At 33.3% G+C, this 21,412-nt stretch overlaps 2 protein-coding genes across 4 annotated transcripts in view; one reads left to right on the top strand and one right to left on the bottom strand.

The window, feature by feature from the left end:
* The window catches only part of cib2 (calcium and integrin binding family member 2), a 42,695-nt gene that overhangs the window by 21,186 nt on the left and 97 nt on the right, over positions 1 to 21,412 (bottom strand). The window contains exons 2-3 of one of the 2 annotated variants that reach the window (XM_051100349.1): positions 11,897 to 12,085; positions 6,477 to 6,511 (exon numbers count right to left, since the gene is read on the bottom strand). In XM_051100349.1, the coding sequence (XP_050956306.1) occupies positions 6,477 to 6,511; positions 11,897 to 11,947 (86 nt within the window). In that variant the 5' untranslated portion in view covers positions 11,948 to 12,085. Of the gene's footprint in view, positions 1 to 6,476; positions 6,512 to 11,896; positions 12,218 to 21,412 lie in introns of those variants that run through there. The other variant, XM_051100348.1, reaches the window with a different exon arrangement.
* Positions 13,789 to 21,392, top strand: lrrc61 (leucine rich repeat containing 61). Of its 2 annotated transcripts, none has more exons than XM_051100347.1 (9): positions 13,789 to 14,138; positions 16,750 to 16,845; positions 16,923 to 17,069; positions 18,894 to 18,954; positions 19,037 to 19,122; positions 19,220 to 19,285; positions 19,403 to 19,471; positions 20,374 to 20,496; positions 20,597 to 21,392. In XM_051100347.1, exons 1-9 carry the CDS (start codon positions 14,111 to 14,113, stop codon positions 20,701 to 20,703), a joined length of 783 nt encoding a protein of 260 aa, XP_050956304.1. In that variant the 5' UTR covers positions 13,789 to 14,110; the 3' UTR covers positions 20,704 to 21,392. The 2 variants fall into 2 exon arrangements, with proteins under 2 accessions (XP_050956304.1, XP_050956303.1); XM_051100346.1 differs by having other exon boundaries at positions 20,371 to 20,496; positions 20,597 to 21,391.

Genomic DNA, 21,412 nt, shown 5'->3' with positions numbered 1-21,412 from the left:
AAGGATAATTTACTCTATTTTGATCTCTACCGTACATATCAGAGTTTATATACTGACTATGAACTTTTATCCCAGTACTTCTGTGATTATTTGAATGTTTGTAACACAGAAATAATGAACTGTGTGGTTGAAAAGACCGTAAAACTGTTTCATTCATATACATGACAGTGGTTCTCTTTAGGTCAGCGGCAGCACAAACGCAGATTTGAATGTTCAAATCACACTAGTATCGTACAATGCACAGAAGAAAGGTTGAGGAATCAAACAGATGAAACGTTGTAATTTAGTAGGGCTGGGCGATAATTCTAAAACGATAATTATCGTGATATAATTGTTCTCGATAAAACAATATGAAGAGCTCGATAAATGTTCGATATCATTTTTATGCGCCAAATGCTGAACAATAACGCGACTTGTTTGAATTGCGCCACACCGACCGTTGATCCGCTCAGACTAAAGTTTAAACTGCCGCGCTGTGCGACTTCAAGATGCATGTGGCACGGATGCGCCTGGAAAAATCGAGTCCGATTCCGATTCCTGGTTCTGGAATCGATGAGATTCGATTCAAAGAATCGATTCCTCACTGTTGTTTTCAATTCTTTTTAGATTCTTGTTTTTTTCTAGAATGGAGGAACCTAATTTCGCCATGACTGTAGAACATCAATATCATAATATGAAACTTTATTTTTTTTAAATTATGATACATTTCTGTATTTAAATTGTAATTCATTGCACATGAAATTAGTCATAGACCACAGCGCAGTTCAGCTGAATGATGTGTACTTCAACGGTATGCTTTGTGCAAAATTAACAAACTGTACACTGAAACAAAATAGCCAGAACAAGTTCGTTGTTTCTGTCAATCAGATGCGCTCTCGGAATCGACTCTCGATTCCCAACGCTTCAGAATCGAGGAATCGATTCTTTTTGGAATCGACTCCCAGCCCTACCGCACACCTACATTTTAAATAACAAACTTGAGGGCGCAAAAGGCGCAATATGTAAACAGCTCTGACACGCGAGCACTAAACAGCGCTGTGAGATCCAGTGTGAAACACTTGAATTCAACGATGAACACAATTACTCTGTGATTCAAACTAGTTTAAAGCTGTGTGCAACGAGACAGTCAGAAGGCTTTTCAATGTACACATCACCATCATTTACCATGGATTTACTGTAGTAACACTCACTGCACCATGGTATTGTGGCAGCAATGTGGGATATTCACACTGAATTTTATTACAGGAGTAATGGTATATAATTATAGTATGTATGTATTTGTGATTAAGCTATAGCCTGTGTGCATTTATGTTTTTAGACTACCATTTTTCATACAAATAGGCTACCTATAAAACCATGTAGTTATATTTTTACCATGGTATTGAGGTACCATTATGTGTGGTTTTAACTGTTTATCATGATTTAAAATGTATGCTTGCTACTATAGGACCAATGCTAAAAAAAAAAAAAAAAAAAAAAAAAAAAAAAAAAATGTCAGAATAAATTTAACCATATAAATCTGAAGTTGCTACAATTTTTACAGATGTTACTGATTGATAATAAACAAAAATTTACCTCTGCATCCTCAAGCTACTATCAAAAAAAGTTATATTATTATTATTATTATTATTATTATTATTATTATTATTATTATTATTATCAGACAACCCAAACCTGTTTCTTGATTTGAAGCAATGTAACTCATTAGAAGATGCAGAAATTATTTTTTCTATTTAGATATTTATTTTGTTAAATAAAATTAATGGTCTGGTTAATCTGACTTTAAACTTGAAAGAAATAAAGATTTGACATTTATCGTGATAATTATCGATATCGACTAATATGAAAAAAATTATCATGATAATTTTTTTTTTTTTTTTATCATGATCATTTTTTTGCCCATATCGCCCAGCCCTAAAATTTACGAACAGAATCACGTTGGTATTTAAATTGTCTTTGTGACCTTTAACGATCTGTTAAATTAAACTGCTTTGTCATATTGGTGGTGACACCTCTACTTATATTTATCACAAATATTACAGGCTACTTTGCTTTCTCGACTTCCGATCACAAGTGTAGCCCTACTTTGGAGCGCTATGCGCCTAAATTTGTGAGCAAGGTCCTGGCAGCGGAATCGACATTTTAATATTACAAGAAGTATCCGATTCCTGACCTTAAGTATCCGATTCTGGAATCGAAATCGATTTTCGATACCCAACCCTAGCGGTGAAGCATTTTACTCTACTATTTAACTATCCACTTGCCATTGCTTACTTTGTTTATAGGCTAAATAATTCTAATTACATAATATTTACCAATATAAACAAAGATTATTATATGCTTTATATTATTTTAGCAGAACTTACAAGCTACGTACAGAAAATTGTGGTTTTGGATGGCAGCCATGTTGTCTAATTGAGGCTGGCAGAGAAATTGAATGATGGACTCTAGTTTTAGCCTGAAGCTCATGCTGATTAATTGTACGAACAAACCTTTCTGATTGAAAGCCGATTAGTACAGCTACACCGAGCGCTGCTGCATTGGGCCAACAGAACAGCATTATATATGTATATGGCAACAGCTTACAACTGAAGCGATGTGGTGTTGGTGGCTAAAGACAATTACACGCTTTGCTGCTTGCTGCATGGCCTGTCAGGGAGAGATTCTGATAGAGCCACAAAAAAGCTAGAAAGAAATCACATTCTTGCAGACAGAGCGAGGCTGTAAATCTCAGCTGGATGGGATGTAATCTCTCTCCCTTCCTTGTTTAGCAGGACAAATGTTTCTCTTCTAAGAACACTGGCTTTGGATTCTAAATGGTTCATGTGGGTTAGGTTGTTCTCTGCTGAAAAAAACAATAGAAACCATCACAGAATTTCTAATGGTTTTACTGGTTATAATGGGACTTGTATTGATTTGAATGGAAACTGTAATGGACACTGTTGGTGTCTACTGGTAATTGGTTGCCTTCTATTGGTGATTTGTTAAAACTAATAAATCCTAAAGGAATATGCCCCAAATCACACTACAGAAAACCATTTTTTAATGGTTTTAATTGTTAAAAGTTGATGGTTTGTAATGTTTTTAATGTTATTTCAAATAGAAACTATTAGATCACGTTGTTAGCTCAGCTATATTCTAATGTAAAACAGCTAAAATCAGTCATGAAAATACTGAAAATACGTAAATACTAATAATTAGCAATAACAATTTAAGTCATTCAAATCTTAGCTACATGGTAATTCAAATAATTGAAATTGATTGTGAGTTGCTGCCTATGTATAGCATTACAGTTTACAAAAGCTGAAAGCTATTTGGACTAAAATCTAATTACATATATTTGTTTGTATTTTTATTCAACACTGAAAAGGAGCGACAAAAATGTTCAGTCTGATTAAATGAGTATTAGTATTTGCAGGTAACACACTGTTAGGTTAGGGATTCTTGTGTTTTACATGAATCGTGTACTCGATATAATAATTCAATGTTTTAAGTAAATTGTGTGCACAAAATAATAATTTTTTCTACTTCCAGTCAGCATTCTCACAAACCTGTTGCTGCTTTTTTGTTATGATTTGGACAGAGACACTTAAATTGAGTTTTATTAAGTAGGAAATTATTTAAAAAGACATTTTCAAAAGCCTTGTAGCGTCGCATTGTAATCTTTTTAAGTGGCATCAACATTGGTTTATGAGAATGCAGACAGGAAGTACAACAGATTATTATTTTGTTATTATTATTTACAAGATTTACGGGGCACAAATTATTTTATCCAGTGCACGATTCACTTAAAATGAGGGAACAAATTAGTAAATAGCACGCACCATTTAGTAAACTGAGAGAATGAATCAGTAAATAGTGCATACAATTTAGTAAAATGAGGGAATGAATTAGTAAATAATGCTTACAAATTAGCAAACCAAGGAAACTAATTAGTAAAAAGTGCACACAATTTTCTAAAATGAGAGGTTTACACAATTTAGAATACAGAGGGAACTAATTAGTAAATCATGTGGACAATTTATTAAAACGAGGGAACAAACTGGTAAATAGTGCACATGATTTAGTAAACCAAGTGAACGAATCAGTAATTTGTGTACTCAATTTTGTAAAATGAGGGAACGAATTAGTAAATAGTGAACACAATTTAGTAAACCGAGGAAAGAAATCAGTAAATAGTGCACACGATTTAGTAAAATGAGGGAACGAATTAGTAAATAACGGGCATGATTTAGTAAACCGAGGGAACAAATTAGTAAATACTGCACACAATGTGGTAAATCGAGGAAACAAACTGGTAAATAGTGCACACGATTTAGTAAAACGAGGGAACGAATCAGTAAACCGTGCACACAATTTAGTAAAACGAGGGAATAAATTAGTAAATAATGCGCACAATTTAGTAAAAGGAAGGAAAAAATAGTAAAATTTGTGTGCACCATTTAGTAAAATGAGGGAATGAATTACAACAATTAACAAATCAGTAAATTGTGCGTACAAATCAGTAAACCTGGGAAAGAATTAGTAAATAGTGTGCACCATTTAGTAAAACGAGGGAACAAATTAGTAAATAGTGTGCATCATTTAGTAAAACAAGAGAACGAATCAGTAAATTGTGCACACGATTTAGTAAAATGAGGAAATTAATTCGTAAATAATGCATAGTATTTAGTAAACGGAAGGAAAAACAAGGGACTGAATTAAATAATGAAAATGATTAAGTAAAACGAGAGAACGAATTAGTAAATAGCGTGCATAATTTAGTAAAACAAGGGAAAATATTAGTCAATAGCCTGCATCATTTAGTAAAACGAGGGAACAAATTAGTTAATAGTGTGCCTGATTTAGTAAATCGAGGGAACGGATTAGTTAATAGTGTGCGTGATTTAGTAAATCAAGGGAACGGATTATTAAATAATGTGTACAAATTAGTAAACCAAGGAAATTAATTAGTAAATTGCGTGCACCATTTAGTAAAACCGGGGAACGAATTAGTAAATTGTGCGCATGATTTAGTAAAATGAGAGAATGAATTAGTTAATAGAATGCACGATTTAGTAAACAGAGGAAATGATTTAGTAAATTGTGCACCGATTTACTTTTTGTGCGGGGCTCTGTGCGTTCCAAATGACACTCATGAAAAAAAGTGGACTACACTGTAAAAAATACAAAACACAATTTGCTGAATCAGCTTAAAATAATTTGTTACCCTGCTGCCTTAAAATTTTAAGTTCAGTCAAAATAAGTTTATTCAACTTGAAATGTTAAGTTGTACTAAGTAACAACTTAGATATTTGTGTTTGCTAAACTTAACAGATGGGTAAGAAACCAAGCTGCCTTAAAAACTGAAGTTGATTCAACGCAAATATCTAAGTTGTCACTTAGTACAATTTAACATTTCAAGTTGAATAAACTTTTTTTTGAGTAGACTGAACTTAAAATTTTAAGGCAGCCAGGTTACAAAATATTATATAAGTTAAGTCAACAAGTTGTTTTTTACAGTGTACCCTACTACAACTAAGTTTTACCCAATATTTGTTTTGGTGCTGATATAAAGCTTTCCAAATCTGTCACTCATGAGGTTCCTTAAAAGGCAGCTGCCTATGTAGACAGCAAGGCAGGTTTTGGAACAAAGCTTTACTTTTTAGTTTAAGACTCGGTGGGTCCTAAATTTGCATAAATGGTGGCTCACATAAAGTACAACTCTCATAAAAAGAACCTTTATAATGGTCAGGTTCTCTTTATTAGATCTCAGGTCTCATCAGAGCAGCCGTATGAATTTCACTCAAACAAATGGCGCAAAGCCTGTGAATGGAATACTAATGAAGCCAGTGGACTGTAGTGAAACGCAGACTGATCTGTATGAATGAGCATGGATGAATATCACTGGAGCTGAACTGCTGACAGGGGAAAAATGAGTTGTATGAATGGCGCCGGAGAGATTTATAGATCTTAGGCATGGTTAGTAAGAGCCAGTGGAGTGCAGTAGAGTTGAATGAACTGGTAGAATGCACAATACCTTACACAATAGCTGCAAAAGCGATAGCTGTGATAAAGGTATAGTTTACCAAAAAATTAAAATTCATGTCGTTCCAATCCCGTCATTCATCTTCAGAACACAAATTAAGATATTATTGATGAAATCCCAGAGCTTTCTGTCCCTGCACAGACAGCAATGCAACTACTACATTCAAGGCTCAGAAAGGCAGTAAGAACATCAAAAATATATGTTAATTTGTGTTCTGAAGATCTTACGGGTTTGGAACGACATGAGGGTGAGTAATTAATGACAGAAATTTCATTTTTGGGTGAACTATCTCTTTAAAAACTATGCCCATACTGATCATGAAAGAGTTTTCATATTCATATTGGACTTTTGTTTAACAAATAACACCATGTTTAAATCCATTCCATTGGATTCTACTAAATTATTTACCAAAATAAGCTCAGAAAATGCCAAAAAAGTCTGTACTCACCGAAGAATTTCCTTGCGGGTGAAGAAGGTGCAGTCCTAAGATGAAAAAGAAAAGAAAATTACTTTTTCGAACACACATATAAAGCGTACTTGCCATTTCATAATACAGTGCTTAAGAAAATAACTGTAAAAACATCCGGCTTAAACAACCATAATTTCTAACACATTTTTTATCAACCTAATTTAGTGGTATCTAATAGTTAGAAGGACAATTTTTGGCTTAATTTTGGAAAATCAGGAAAAACATCACTTATAACCATTTAGAAGTTTGGGGTCAGTCAGATTTTTTTAATATCCACAGAAAATTTTTTAAAAAGTAAAATGATTTTTAAATTTGCACTGCCATTTAAAAGTTGAGGGTAGGTAGGTAAGGTTATTATTATTATTATTATTTTATTTTTTTATTTTTTGAGTCTCTTATGTTCACCAACGCTGTATTTATCTAATCAAAAATACAGTAAAAGCAATAATACCATGAAATATTACAATTTAAATGAACTGTTTTCTATCTTAATATAAAAATAATAAAATGTATTCAGAAGTCATTACTCTAGTCTTTAGTGTCACATAATTATTCAGGAATCATTCTAATATGCTGATTTGCTGGTCAAGAAACATTTCTTATTATTAAGTTGAAAACACAGCTATATTTTTTTGGATTCTTTGAATAGAAAAGCATTTATTTGAAATACAGTAATCTTTATTGTCACTTTTGATTAATTTAAAGTGTCCTTGTTGGATACGAATATTAATTTATTACTACTAAATTTTTAATAAATTAAGAATTAGATCAATTAAAATCTTACTTACCCCAAACTTGTGAAAGATAGTGTAAAGCACCTTCGAGTTACTCTATTTTAAATATTAGTAAGCACAGGAAGTAATGTGTCGGTGAGCCAAATCATGTTCTCTTACTGTAAAGCCACATCTCTGACACGTTAATCAGCGGTTTTGCATTCACACTGCATGACTGCACGTGGATCAACACCTGAGCTCCTTGACGGCTTTTTCAACACCTTTTTGTATTAGCACACAATGCCTCTTAGGTTTCACTGTGTTTGATAAGTGTTACCTGTCACAAAAAACAACACACCAAATGAGGCCTGGCAATATGAGCGCAGGGAACAGGACTGTTCCCAGATCTGTGGCTCCTTCTTACCTCACCGCACTCACTGTAGCGATGCCGACCTGAGCCGACAGATTTATTAGCTAATGATTAAGCTCTCTTTTATGATGTTTACCCGAACACCCAGCCAGCTTTATGCTAAAAAAATAACCATCCCCCAAATCAGCGGAGCAGCTCAGGAGACTGTCCTGTGATTTACGCGCATTAGCCTTTGAGTACTGTTAATTGCTCATTAATTTGAAATATTGAGGCTTGAATCTGTGAGATGTGAGGTAAGGCCACAGCTGCGAGTTATTAGCGCAGAGGATAGATGACCCGGAGTTAAATTATTACCAGAAATGTAAGCCCACATATCTAATAATGACACTACATGCTCGGAGAAAGAAATGGCTTCTTCATAACTTCTTATAATCACGTCATAGAGACATAATGTAAAGGTATGAAAGCAGCTGGCGATTACTAAATTTCTTCTCTGCTTCCTTGCGTTGTTGCAAATTGATTGTACTTAATATTCCTGCACTCTAGAAATGTTTATATATGTAAAAATGTATCATCAAAAAATTGACTTTGTCATGATCAGATAAAAGACATTCAGGAATATTTCATGGCACTTTTATGGTTTAATTTTTGCTAGGGCTGAAAGAAACTACAGCATGTCGCCACTGTGATGATTGAATCTTCAGCCACATGGTAAAAGAAGTAAAATTTTGCTTGAGTTATGAATGTGAATTTGCAGTCTGGATTGAATGTGATGGAATAAAAAGATTGTACAGTGAAATAGCGACAAGAAACATCCTTGTATTAAGAGTTGTCCTGGCGGGCTGCATGCAAAAACAAACATACAACACGACTAGTTTGTTCTAATTTACAAACAAATGTCACTTTTAAGGCAGTGCTTTTTAGTGAATCAGAGACATACAACACAACCAGTGTAGTCTGATTCACAAACAAATGACTCTTATGAACCTGTTCTTTTTTAGTGAATCAGGAACATACAACGCTACCAGTGTAGTCTGATTAAAAAGAAAACAAATGACTCTTATGAACCAGTTTTTTTAAGTGAATCAAAAACTTACAGTGTGACTAGTGCATTACAATTCGCAACATTTTTTAGTGAATCAGTAACAAGCAGCATGGCCAGTAAATTCTGAATCACGAACAAATGGCACTTTTGAGCCAGTTCTCTTTAGTAAATCAGAAACATACATCACAACCAGTGTAGTCTGAATAAAAAACAAATGGCTCTAATGAACCAGTTCTTTTTAGTGAATCAAAAACATACAATACAACCAGTTCAGTTTGATTCACAAACAAATGGCTCTAATGAACCACTTCTTTTTAGTGAATCAAAAATTTACAGTGTGACTAGTGCATTACAATACGCAACACTTTTTAGTGAATCAGTAACAAGCAGCATGGCCAGTAAATTCTGAATCACGAACAAATGGCACTTTTGAGCCAGTTCTCTTTAGTAAATCAGAAACATACATCACAACCAGTGTAGTCTGAATAAAAAACAAATGGCTCTTATGAACCAGTTCTTTTTAGTGAATCAAAAACATACAATGCAACCAGTTCAGTTTGATTCACAAACAAATGACTCTAATGAACCACTTCTTTTTAGTGAATCAAAAATTTACAGTCCAACTAGTGCATTCTAATTCACAAACAAATGACACAATTAAGACAGACACTTTAGTGAATCAGTAACATGCAGCATTGCCAGTAAATTCGGAATCACGAACAAATGGCACTTTTGAGCCAGTTCTTTTTAGTGAATTAGAAACATACAACACGACCAGTGTAGTCTGAATAAAAAAACAAATGGCTCTTATGAACCACTTCTTTTTAGCGAATCAAAAACTTACAGTCCAACTATAGTGCATGCTAATTCACGAACAAATGACACAATTAAAGCAGACACTTTTAGTGAATCAGAAACATACAGCACATCTAGTGTATTCTGATTCACAAACAAATGGCACTTCTGAGCCAGTTCTCTTTAGTGAATTAGAAACGTACAACGCAACCAGTGTAGTCTGATTCACAAACAAATGACTCTAATGAACCAGATCTTTACAGTGAATCAAAAACTTACAGTGTGAGACTAGAGCATTCCAATTCACAAACAAATGACAATTAAAGCAGACACTTTTTTTAGTGAATCAGTAACATGCAGCATAGCCAGTGCTCTTTTTTCCTGAATCAGAAACATACAATGCAACTGGTGTAGTCGGATTCACAAACAAATTACTCTAATGAACCAGTTCTTTTTGGTGAATCAAAAACATAAAATGTGACAACTGCAAACAAATTGCTCTAATGAACCAATTCTTTTTAGTGAATCAAAAACTTTTTATTGTGCGACTAGTGCATTCCAATTCACAAACAAATGATACAATTAAAGCATGGCCAGTGTATCCTGATTCACAAAAAAACAACTCTAATGAACCAGATCTTTTTAATGAATCAAAAACCTACAACGTGACCAGTGTAGTCTGATTCACAAACAAATGACTCTAATGAACCAGTTCTTTTTAGTGAATCAAAAACTTGTGTGACTACCAGTGTATTCCGATTCACAAATGACACTTTTTAGTGAATCAGTAATATAGAGCATGGCCAGTGTATCCTGATTCATGAACAAATGACACATTTGAGCAGAAACATGCAATGCAACCAGTATATTCTGATTCCTTGAACAAACAACTCTCATGAACCAGGTCTTTTTTAGTGAATCAAGAACATCCAGCATGACCATTGTACTCTAATTCATGAACAAACTGCTCTAATTAACCAACTTATTTTAAAACTGTAGCTACAGCATGACCAGTGTAACCCATTTCTGAAATCTTTAATGATTATTTCACAAAAAAGATTAGACTGAATTCATTTGAAACACTGTCCTGTATGATTACAGAAGCTGAGAGAACTTCTTTTATATGTAAGCAAATGAGTATACACTGAATCAAATCTAAATTGGAATCGAGCTGATTATGCAAAAGATCTCCGTTTGTGTTTTACATAAAAGTCATACAGATTTGGAATCAAAAAGAAATGATGACTAAATCCTAATTTCTGCAGGAGCTATATGAGTAAGTTTTTAAGGGCAAACAAACTGTACCTCAAAAAAGGTATTTCTTAGGATTACTAGCCACTAAATTTTCAACAATATTCTACTCCAATAGCCTGATTCTCTTTTACAGCACAATGAATGACTTGTTAAGACTTGGCTGCTGTAAGGAATGAGTCTATCAGCCAAATGGCCAAGCTCCACTGATCCAGGTACTACAACCCAGTGATTAAAGAGCACAAGGAGCGGCGGCCATTGTTGCTAACAGCCATTGATCTCCATAATGCACTTTGCTGATTGGCAAACAGACAACCCAGATGGCAACTGTTCAAATTTCCTTAATATCTGACTCGATAAACCAGTTATATCACATATGTATTCCCATATGTATTAAAACAGGTCTGTAAAGCATCTGGTAGCAGAAATCATAAAGTCAAAAAAGCTGACTAATCAGAATGAGTTTTCTGCATATCTTCTTAGGTATTAATATTTAAGTCTCTCTGGGTCCTTCTAGACTTAGCAGACTGAGATGATGTTTCGCAAAAGCATGACTGTTATGGAAGACAAAAGCAAGATCTTCTCACATGTTCGCGCACGAGGAGGATAAAGAACAATATGATCAGATGTCCTCAGATATGCCTCAATGCCCAGACCTTAGGTTTCACACAAAGAGCAGATATGATACATAAAAGTGCCTTACCTCTGTGTGCCAGCCATTATGGTTATTATTGGTTTTAAGAACAGCCTGATGATTTATAGAAATAAATACCGACATTTGAAATACTGTAGAGTTTAAAAAGCTCCAGCACAAGATCTAGGATCAATATTAATTTGTCTTATACTCATTTCCTTGCAAAATCCTACAACCAGCGCACAGTGAAAGACAATAAAGTTGCTTGTATGCCGCAGACAATAAACTAAGAACAAGGTGAGCCTCATATAAAATCATACAGAACATCTCTGGGAAAAATACTTCACTTATCTGTCAGCTTTAGCTGATACTATATATATAGAGAGAGAGAGAGATAGATAGATAGATAGATAGATAGATAGATAGATAGATAGATTAACTGATTGATTCTTCATGAAATGTAATCTTTAAGTTTTAAGCAGTAAATAGTTAAAGAAAGAGTCAAACCCACAGATGTGTTCATTATTTAATCTAAAACTTGATTTTGTTGCTGCTTAATTTTCGTCTGTAAGTGACACTTAAGTGTCTTACCTGATAGGCGTCTAGCTGTTCATCAGTAAATATCGTTTGCTTATTACCCATCTTAGTCGAGTGATTTTCCTCTCGTGCAGATGCATCACATTGGTCTTCTCTGTTCTAGGCATTTATGTCCACGGTTTGGCCAGCCGAGAAAATTGGGAGGCAGCATGAAATTTCAGTCCTTCCTGAAGTAACCTATGCCTGTTGGTGGTAAAGGCGACACTCTCCATAAATACTTTAGCAGCTCAAGAAACGTTACACTTGTTTGACGCGTAGCGTTTCTGACGTGCAGCATGTAGGCTACTCTTCCCGTTGTTCGCTGTTCGCTCTTACTATGACGGAATTCTCAATGAAAATGATTCTTGAACCAACACTTCACACCACCAGGGTGCAGCACTAAACACAGAGAACATTGGATAGACTGGATTATATTTATGATATCTAAAGTAAACTAATACTATACTTTAAATACTTTTTATTAAGAAGTGCATATCACAGCTATTAAGAACTGCATCATTATCATTTTCATTTTCATTATTCGTACAGTGATAATGAAAACCAAAATTTTAATACAAAGTGTTTTATTACTGTAAATATAGTCTAAAACACCAGTTATTTACCGTCATTTTCATAATAAAATTCTAACTTCTAAATTCTAAATTCTTTAATTATTTACTACTAATTATTACTTATTAATGTATGTATCATTAAAATTATTTAATTTTTCACTTTTTAAATTATTTGTTTATACACACAAACACACACAGTGAAATTATTAATGAAACAGAAATAAAAAAACATGAAGATTTCATGAACGTTATGTTCTTCATGGAATTACAGATGCAAATAAAGACCCCTAAAACAAGCTGTTTAATTTATAAAAAGTAATGTTTTTCCTTTTTATTTTACTGTATTTTTTTCTATTACTATTTGCATTTAATTATTTTTATTTTTTTAGTACAGTTTTTTTAGTTAGTAATTTTAGTGCTTAAACATCTTTTAAATTAGTTTTAAATTAGTTGTTCAGGGGTTTTCATCTATTTGTTATTATTATTATTATTATTATTATTTTAGATTTATTTCAATTAAAAAAAAAAATTGTAAACAGTTTTATTTTTATTGAACAAAAATAACCAGTTTGTGAGAATATAAAAATAATATCACTGGCATGTTTTCACATAGTTTAACAACAAAATGTTTGTCAAAGGTTATGTAAATCTGACAATAAAGCTTAAAAAATGGTATGTCTTCTACAAAGAAAAAAAAATAATAATAATAATAAAAAAATCACCCCACTGACGTAAAAATTTTGTAAAAAAATCAGCCCATTAAAGTTTTTTTTTTTTAAACAAAGAGCACCAAGTCACTCGTGGCTCAAAATAAAAAGTTATTTAATTTATAAATATAATGTTTCCCGTTTTAGTAAATTTTACTGTACTCACACTTAGTCTGTAAAAAAAATAGTTTTTTGTATTACCATTTACATTTAATTATTTTATGTTTTTAATCATTTTATTATTATTATTATTATTATTATTATTATTAGTTTTTTTTTAAATAAATACAATTTCTCACCAGAACAACATTTTTAATTTTTGTTCAGTGTTTTTCATTTACTTATTAACATTATTTCAGTTTTATTTCAGTTATACTTTTAAACAGTTTTACTTTTATTTAACAAAAATAACCAGTTTGTGAGAATATAAATCTAAAAATAATATCACTGATATGTTTTCATAGTTTAAGGACAAAATGTTTGTCAAAGTTTATGTAAACATGTTGTTACAATATAAAGATAGAACGTTATAATATAACGTATAATATAATAGAACGTTTGAGTAAAAAAAAAGGTTCTGCATTCTTGTCCTTGTTTCCATGACAATATATCCTAGTAACCACCGTAAGCACACAAAAACACAGAAAGGGCAACTTCCGGCTGGGCTGAACTTTAAATAATTAATTTATCCAGGCGTTAATTAAACCAAGAGAACGGTTGAAGTGAATAAAAACATCGGCGCAGTGAAACACCAGGGGGACAAATAATGTCCGCATTAAAACCATGAGTATCTAGGGCAGACGCTACAGTGAGGCTAGCCGCAGAGCTAACAGTCACACCTGCTCAAATCTGCCGTGTGTACCGCGTACTGTACATGCCCACCAGCATTTATATTCAAAACATCCATCCCATACTGTAATCTGCGAATGACTGCGTAAATCTGAGGGACAATGGACTCGAAGAGGGAAAAGGACATGGGTGAGTTAGTTGACAAAGCAGTGTTTTAATGTTAGCGCTTGCTAGCAGTGGTAGCTGTCCACACACTGTGGTGCTGATTCACAAACACACTTCAGTGATTCAAATCACATGTATTTTTATTCTAAAGAATATTTCGTTTGTTTTGGCAGCCTAATAAATGTAGTCTTGCCTTATTATACCGGTAAAACAGCATGGCGTCTCCTTTTTAGTACATCACTCGCTTGTTGCTCCGTATGTGTGAATTTGGTTCATTAAACACATGCTTTGGTTCCGCTGATTAAACCAACTGTTGGTTTGCGACAACTTTTAGTGTACACGCATAATTTCAGATATTTTAACTTAGTTTGCCAAACTCTTTCAAGTGGGAGCTGTGCGTGTTTTCATTGTTGTCTTAAAATGGACTAGAAAAGATTTTTAATTCATTACGTATTCAGTAAGTAAGACTGCTGTTATTTTTATATGATTTCTGAACCTTTTTGGAAGAGCAGATTATAAGAAACCAACCCGTAACACTGGTGTTTTATTATAATCTGTATACTATTATAGTTTTTAATTAATTACACTGCTTAAAAATGAAGGTGCTTCACGATGCCATAGAAGAACCTTTTTTGTCTAAATGGTTCCATAAAGAACATTCAACATCTGAAAAACCTTTATGTTTCACAAATGGTTCTTTGTGCCAAAAGAAGGTTCTTCAGATTATAAAAAGGTAAGAAACAGTTGGTTCTTTAGAGATTAGTTCTTTAAATGGTTCTTTGTGGAACCAAAATGGTTCTTCTGTGGCATCACCATGAAGAGCCTTTTAAAGCAGCTTTATTTTTAAGAATGGAGCTTGAGTTTTCATTTTTTGATATATATGAAGAGTTCAGATGCAAAACCAGCTAAAAGCCATCTCGGTCAAAAATGAGATAATGATACTGAGTGAGTGCTCCTGACATAAAGTACACGTTCATCAAATAATTTTAATTCCAGCTAAATTCCAACCTCAGCCTGATCAGAAGTACCAATACTTACAGAGAAACCTATGCAAAGTTGCCAGAAAGAAATGCTAATTTTAAAGAAATACGTCAGATGGATTTAGAGGCTTTTGCACCTAAACTCTTCATATATACATATAATTGTTTTTATTAGTTTTTAGCTTCTAGTTTCTATTTATTTTAGTTAGTTATTTTAGTGCTTAAACTTATTTTAAATTAGTTGCCAGAGCAACATTGTTCAGTGTTTTTATCTATTTATTATTATTATTATTGTTGTTGTTGTTGTTATTATTTTTCAGCTTTATTTCAATTAAAAAAAAATGTTTTAAACAGTTTTACTTCTATTAAAAAACATTTTGTGACAATATAAAAATAATATCACTGGCATGTTTTCAGATAGTTTAAAGACAAAATGTTTATCAAAGGTTATGTAAATCTGACAAATCATTCATAAATAAAGTATATAATGTTTAATAATATTATTTAAATGTTCTTAATTTAAAAATTATCTTTTTTTTTGCATTAGTAATGGTCTGCAGTATATGGAAGCCCACTGAATAAAAAATAAAAAAGGTAATTTGCGACTTTATATCTCACAATTCTGACTTTTTTCTTGCAATTTCGAGTTTACATCTCGCAAGTCTGACTTTTTTTCTAAGAACTGTGAGATATAAACGCACAATTGCGAGTTATGAAGTCTGAATTGCTAGATATAAAGCCAGAATTGCGGGATATAAACTCACAGTTGCGAGATATAAACTTTTTCTTTCTTTTGCATCTCGCAGTTGTGAGAAAAAAAGTCAGAATTGCGAGATGCAAAAGAAAGAAAAAAGTATCACACAATTCTGACTTTTTTTCTCTGAATTATGAGATACAAACTCGCAATTGCGAGTTATAAATTCCAGTCCTGAGGAGAAAAAAAGACTGATATGTTCACAGAATTGCGAGTTTATATCACACAATTCTGACTTTATTTCTCAGAATTGTGACTTTATAACTTTATATTGCAATTCTGACTTTATAACTAGCAGCTGTGAATTTATATCTCACAGTTCTGAGAAGAAAAAAAAATTGTGAGATAACACAACATTATTATTCAGTGGCAGAAACGGGCTTCCATAGTAGTAATTATAATGATCTGTATTTAAAAAAAAAATGATATGACTTATGCATTAAAAAATAAAAAACAAAATAAAAATCAACACTCTGAAGTAAAATTGACATTATTAGCTCTTATTACACTTTAAATAAAATTAAATTGGTGTCAGTGTTACAATCTGCATTAAGTAGTAAATTTAGAGTAGAAGAAACTGCATATTATGGAAAGACACAAAAATGTTGTTATAATATAGTGTTAAAAATGTTTGGGAGAAAAAGAAGAGAATATTTTCTGGGCATTAAATTAAACCCAGAGGGGATATAAAGCTGTAATCCAGCCTTTGAAAGTTCAAAAAAGCGGCACATAAAGCAAGATTAAAACTGTAATCACCATGAACCTTTTGAATCATGTAGAGCCACTTTTATAATGTCCCCACGGAAAATACTGAACAGACCAGAAAGAGCTTTAATACTCTACGGACTATCATGAAACTGCTGCGTAAAGTATAATCACACTCTTTCTCCTCATATTCCAGAAACAGAATGTGCAAAGATCACCACTGTGCTTCTGAAGTCCCGCACCGGGGAGTTTGATTTGGAGTCCATTCTGTTTCTTAAACTAAGGAATTTAGGTAAAACAATATTGATTTCAGCGTCTGCAGATTCGTTCTCAAAATACACGTAAACACAATCATGTTTTTTTTTGCAGGAATTTATGATCTTGGGTGTATAGGAGAGTGTATAAACCTAGAGAGGCTGGACCTCTCTGGAAATAACATCACAAATCTGGGGCCTCTTTCACCTCTACGAAGACTTCTTGTTCTTAACTTGTCAGCTAATAGAATCTCTAATTTAGGTAATGGTTATTTCAATCCTAATGGAATAGTTCACCCATAAAATTACATTTGCTGAGAATGTATTCACCCTCAGGTCATCCAAGATGTGGATGAGTTTGTTTCTTTATCAGAACAGATTTGGAGAAATTCAGCATTACATTACTTGCTCACCAATGGATCCTATATAGTGAATGGGTGCCATCAGATTGAGAGTCCAAACAGCTGATAAAATCATCACTGTAATCCACAAGTTATCACACACCACTCCAGTCCATCAGTTAACATCTTGTGGATTATTGTGATGTTTTAACAGCACACAGTCACTGCAAAGGATCCATTGATGATGTAATGCTAAATTTCTCCAAATCTGTTACCAGGGAGAAATAAACTCATCTACATCTTGGATGGCCTGAGGCCTACAGTCATCAAAAACATCGACACCCTTGCAATTCTGTCAGAAAATGCAACCCTTGTCTCAGAAAAATGTTGCAGTTGCAAATGTTTTGGTACTCGCATTGTTTATTTTTTGGAACAACACAAAAAAACCCCCCAGAAAAGTAAAATCTGATACAATTCCACACAGAACCCGAAAAATTTACTGGACAAAATTATTGGCACCCTTAAGTTAATATTTGGTAGCACCCCCTTTTGGAAAAAATAACTGAAATCGCTTCCTGTAACCATGAATGAGTTTCTTACACCGCTCTACTGGAATTTTGGACCACTCTTCTTTTGTAGACTGCTCCAGGTCATTCAGATTTGGAGGATGCCTTCTCTTAACCGCTGTTTTGAGATCTCTCCACAGGCGTTCTGTGGGATTCAGATCTGGACTCATTGCTGGCCATTTCAGAACTCTCCAGCACTTTGTTTGTGACCATTTCTGAGTGCTTTGTGTTTCGAGTCATTGTCCTGCTGGAAGACCCATGACCTCTGGTGGAGAAACAGCTTTCTGACACTGGCCACTACGTTGCGCCCAAAATTCTTTGGTAATCATTAGATTTCATGATACTGTTCACACAGCCAAGGCATCCAGTGCCAGAAGCAGCAAAGCAACCCCAAAACATCTTTGAACCTCCACCATGAATATAGAGACTCTGTAGTTTGACTGTAGGGACTGTGTTCTTTTCAATGAAGGCCTCATTTTTTTCTGTGAACAGTGCCATGATGTCCTTTACCAAAAGCTCTACTTTTGTCTCATCTGTCCACAGTATGTTCTCCCAGAAGGATTATGGTTGTCACATAAGTTTTGGCACACTCCAGTGTTGCTTTTTTATGCCTTTGTGTCAGCAGTGGTGTCCCTTTTCATTCAGATGGCGACGGCTGACGGTGTGAGCTGACACTGTTGTACCCTGTGACTGCAGATCAGCTTGAATTTGTTTGGAAGTTAATCGTGGTTCTTTATCCACCATTCGAACAATCCTTCATTGTAATTTTTCATTCTTTTTGCACTTCTGTCTACATCCAGGGAGGTTAGCTACAGTGCCATGGGCTGTAAACCTCTTGATGATATTGCGCACAGTGGACACAGGAACATTAAGATCTCTGGAGATGGACTTGTAGCCTTGAGATTGTCCATGTTTTTCCACAATTTTTTCTCTAAAATCCACAGACAACTTTTTACACTTCTTTCTTTTCTCCATGCAAAGTGTGATACACAACACAATCACTATATTGGCCACACCTGTTACTTGCCCCACAGGTGTGTCTAAATACAAATTACAGGAGCATCACATGCTTGAAAAAAGGGGTGGGGGTGCTGATATTTTTGGCCATAACTGTATATATTTATGTAAGAACCACAGCTATTATATCTGATTTTTGGAGTTGAACATGTTTCTTCCCAGAACCGCTTTCCAGTTGTGAAAGTTTACAGAGTTTGAATGTTGCTGGCAATGTGATACCGAGGTAAGTGGCCTTTTTAGCTACTCATATTGATCTGATTTCCCATCCACCTTATTATGTCACACATGATGCATTGCACCCACAGTGTTGATAATCTTCATGCACTAAAGTCTTTGAAGAAGCTGGAGAGCATCAGACTGAAGGACAACACCTATAATTACTCCAATCCAGGTTAGCAGTTTTCTGTCTTTCTTTGAAATATTTGATTCTGGCTTTAGTTGATTTATTTGATTGGTCCCTTCATTCTCACTAATCTATTTTGCTACAGTCTGCAAGAATTCAACATACCGGACTCTTATTCTTGAAATTTTCCCAAACATGAAAGTGTTGGATGGTGAGGTTTTAACTGTATTTTGCTAAACACATTTTTTGTTATTTCACATGCAATTGCTATTAAATGTTATACGAAGTCAAGTAACTTATAATATTCTCTTTAATTGTGTCATTTCAGGTGAAAGGGTGGTGGGACGTGGAAGTGACTTATACCAACTATGCAAAGACATTGATGATACTATTAAAGGTATTTGCTGGAATTTTAACCCTGTTATTTAAATAAACATTAAAAATCTTACTATTCAAAAACTTTTTACTGGTAGTGTATCTTTGATTAAAAAAAAAAAAACTGTTTATATAATTACAGCTGTTTTAGTGTTAAGCAAGATATTATCATACAATATTATACACAAAATTACATGGTATAATATAATATACAAGTGCATTGAGTTCTAATCTTAAAATCTAATCCAAGCCTACATTTATTTGATCCAAAGTACAGCAAAAAATATTTAAACTATTTTTACAAACATTTGTACTATTTAAAATAACTTTTTTCTATTTGTGATTGATCCTGTGATTTTCAAATATTCTGATTTTTTAATTTTTATCATTACTATTATTGTTATTATTATTATTATTATTATTATTATTATTATTATGTTGAAAACAACTGAGTAGTTTTTTTTTTTTTTTTGCAGTTTTCTTTGAGGGGATGATGCTGAAAATTTAGCGTTGATCACAGGAATAAAACACATTTTAAAATATATTCAAATAGAAAAGCAATTATTTTAACTACTAAAATATTTCACAATATTACTGCTTTTGCTATATTTTGGATCAAATAAATGCAGGCTTGATAAGCAAATGAGACTTAAAAAAAAAAACATTAAAAATCTTACTGTTCAAAAACTTTTGACTGGTAATGTATGTGACAGCGCATGCATACTTTGACAGACCTAAAAGTAAAGTTCTGTTCAAAATGTTGGGGTTAGTACAATTTAAAAAAACAAAAAACAACATTATATAAATTATATTTTAAAATATATTAGAACATTTTCTTTTAAATAATATAAGATATTAATTCATATATTCTTATTAATAATATTTTATTATTTTTTGTTGTATATTATTTATCTTTTTTAGCAGGCATGTATAAAAATGGCCAACTGCCAGAGGTGCCAGACACCAAACCTTGGGTGGATGATGGTTTTTGGGAGATAAAGAGATCAAACAATGCCATAGTTGATGAGGCCTATAAGCAATTCAGTGGTATGCACTAAAATCCTTTTCATGAATCAAAACCATTCTCTAAACACAGTCACACTTTCAAAAGCCTTGATTTAATGTATTTTTGTAATCATCTCAACAGATGTTCTTCATGAATGCAGGCTGCTTAACAGTCGAGCAGCCCACGTGATCTCGCAAAATGAACGGACCATCAGCCTCAAGAACCAACCAAAGCAGTATGCCGTTTAAATCTGGGAATCTTTCGATCTCATTACGTTTCCATAAGAGTGCATATGTTTTTTCCACAGCTTTTTCTATGTCTTTTTAAAAGTCCATAAGCTTGATGCATCACCGGTGCCAGAAACCCAAAATGCTCCGTGTTGCCTGCAGTGTGAGGGTTTAGTTTTTGTAACTACAACTTGAGTTCTTTCTGATTTTCCACCGTTTAGAGAGACCGATACTGTAGTTACCCCTAATCCGATTTCATCACTGTCTCAGGATGTTCAGAATCAAGATAATTCCTCTTTGCACTCCTAACACAATGCTGTATTTAACATTATGCTTTAAATTATGCTTAAAATGCTGCTATTTGTATATTTCATAATGGTTAAGCACTTGTATTGTTTATACATATATTATTTATTGTAAATTTCCCATGTTGCTCTTCTTATTTACAATTTTTAGTGAATGCTTTTGGCCTTTTTATTGTATTTTTTTTTTCTAAAACAGTTGTTTCATACTATATTGTTTCTTTTTATTCGCTCAAGCAGCTTTTTGTTTTAGGATACATCTAAATTGTATGATATATGATCAGCTTTGCATCTTTGTATTTACATTTTGTTGGATAAAGTACATTCATGCCAGAAAATGCCCTTGTGTCTGTCCTTATTAATCTTACATAATGTAAAAAGCAAACTATTAACACATTTCAGAGTGATTAAATGGTTAAAGTACTAAT

This window comes from Labeo rohita, chromosome 25, assembly GCF_022985175.1.
Source record: "Labeo rohita strain BAU-BD-2019 chromosome 25, IGBB_LRoh.1.0, whole genome shotgun sequence".
Lineage (NCBI taxonomy): Eukaryota > Metazoa > Chordata > Actinopteri > Cypriniformes > Cyprinidae > Labeo > Labeo rohita.
Note: the sequence above shows the minus strand (reverse complement) of the source record. Positions and strands in the feature narration are given on the sequence as shown.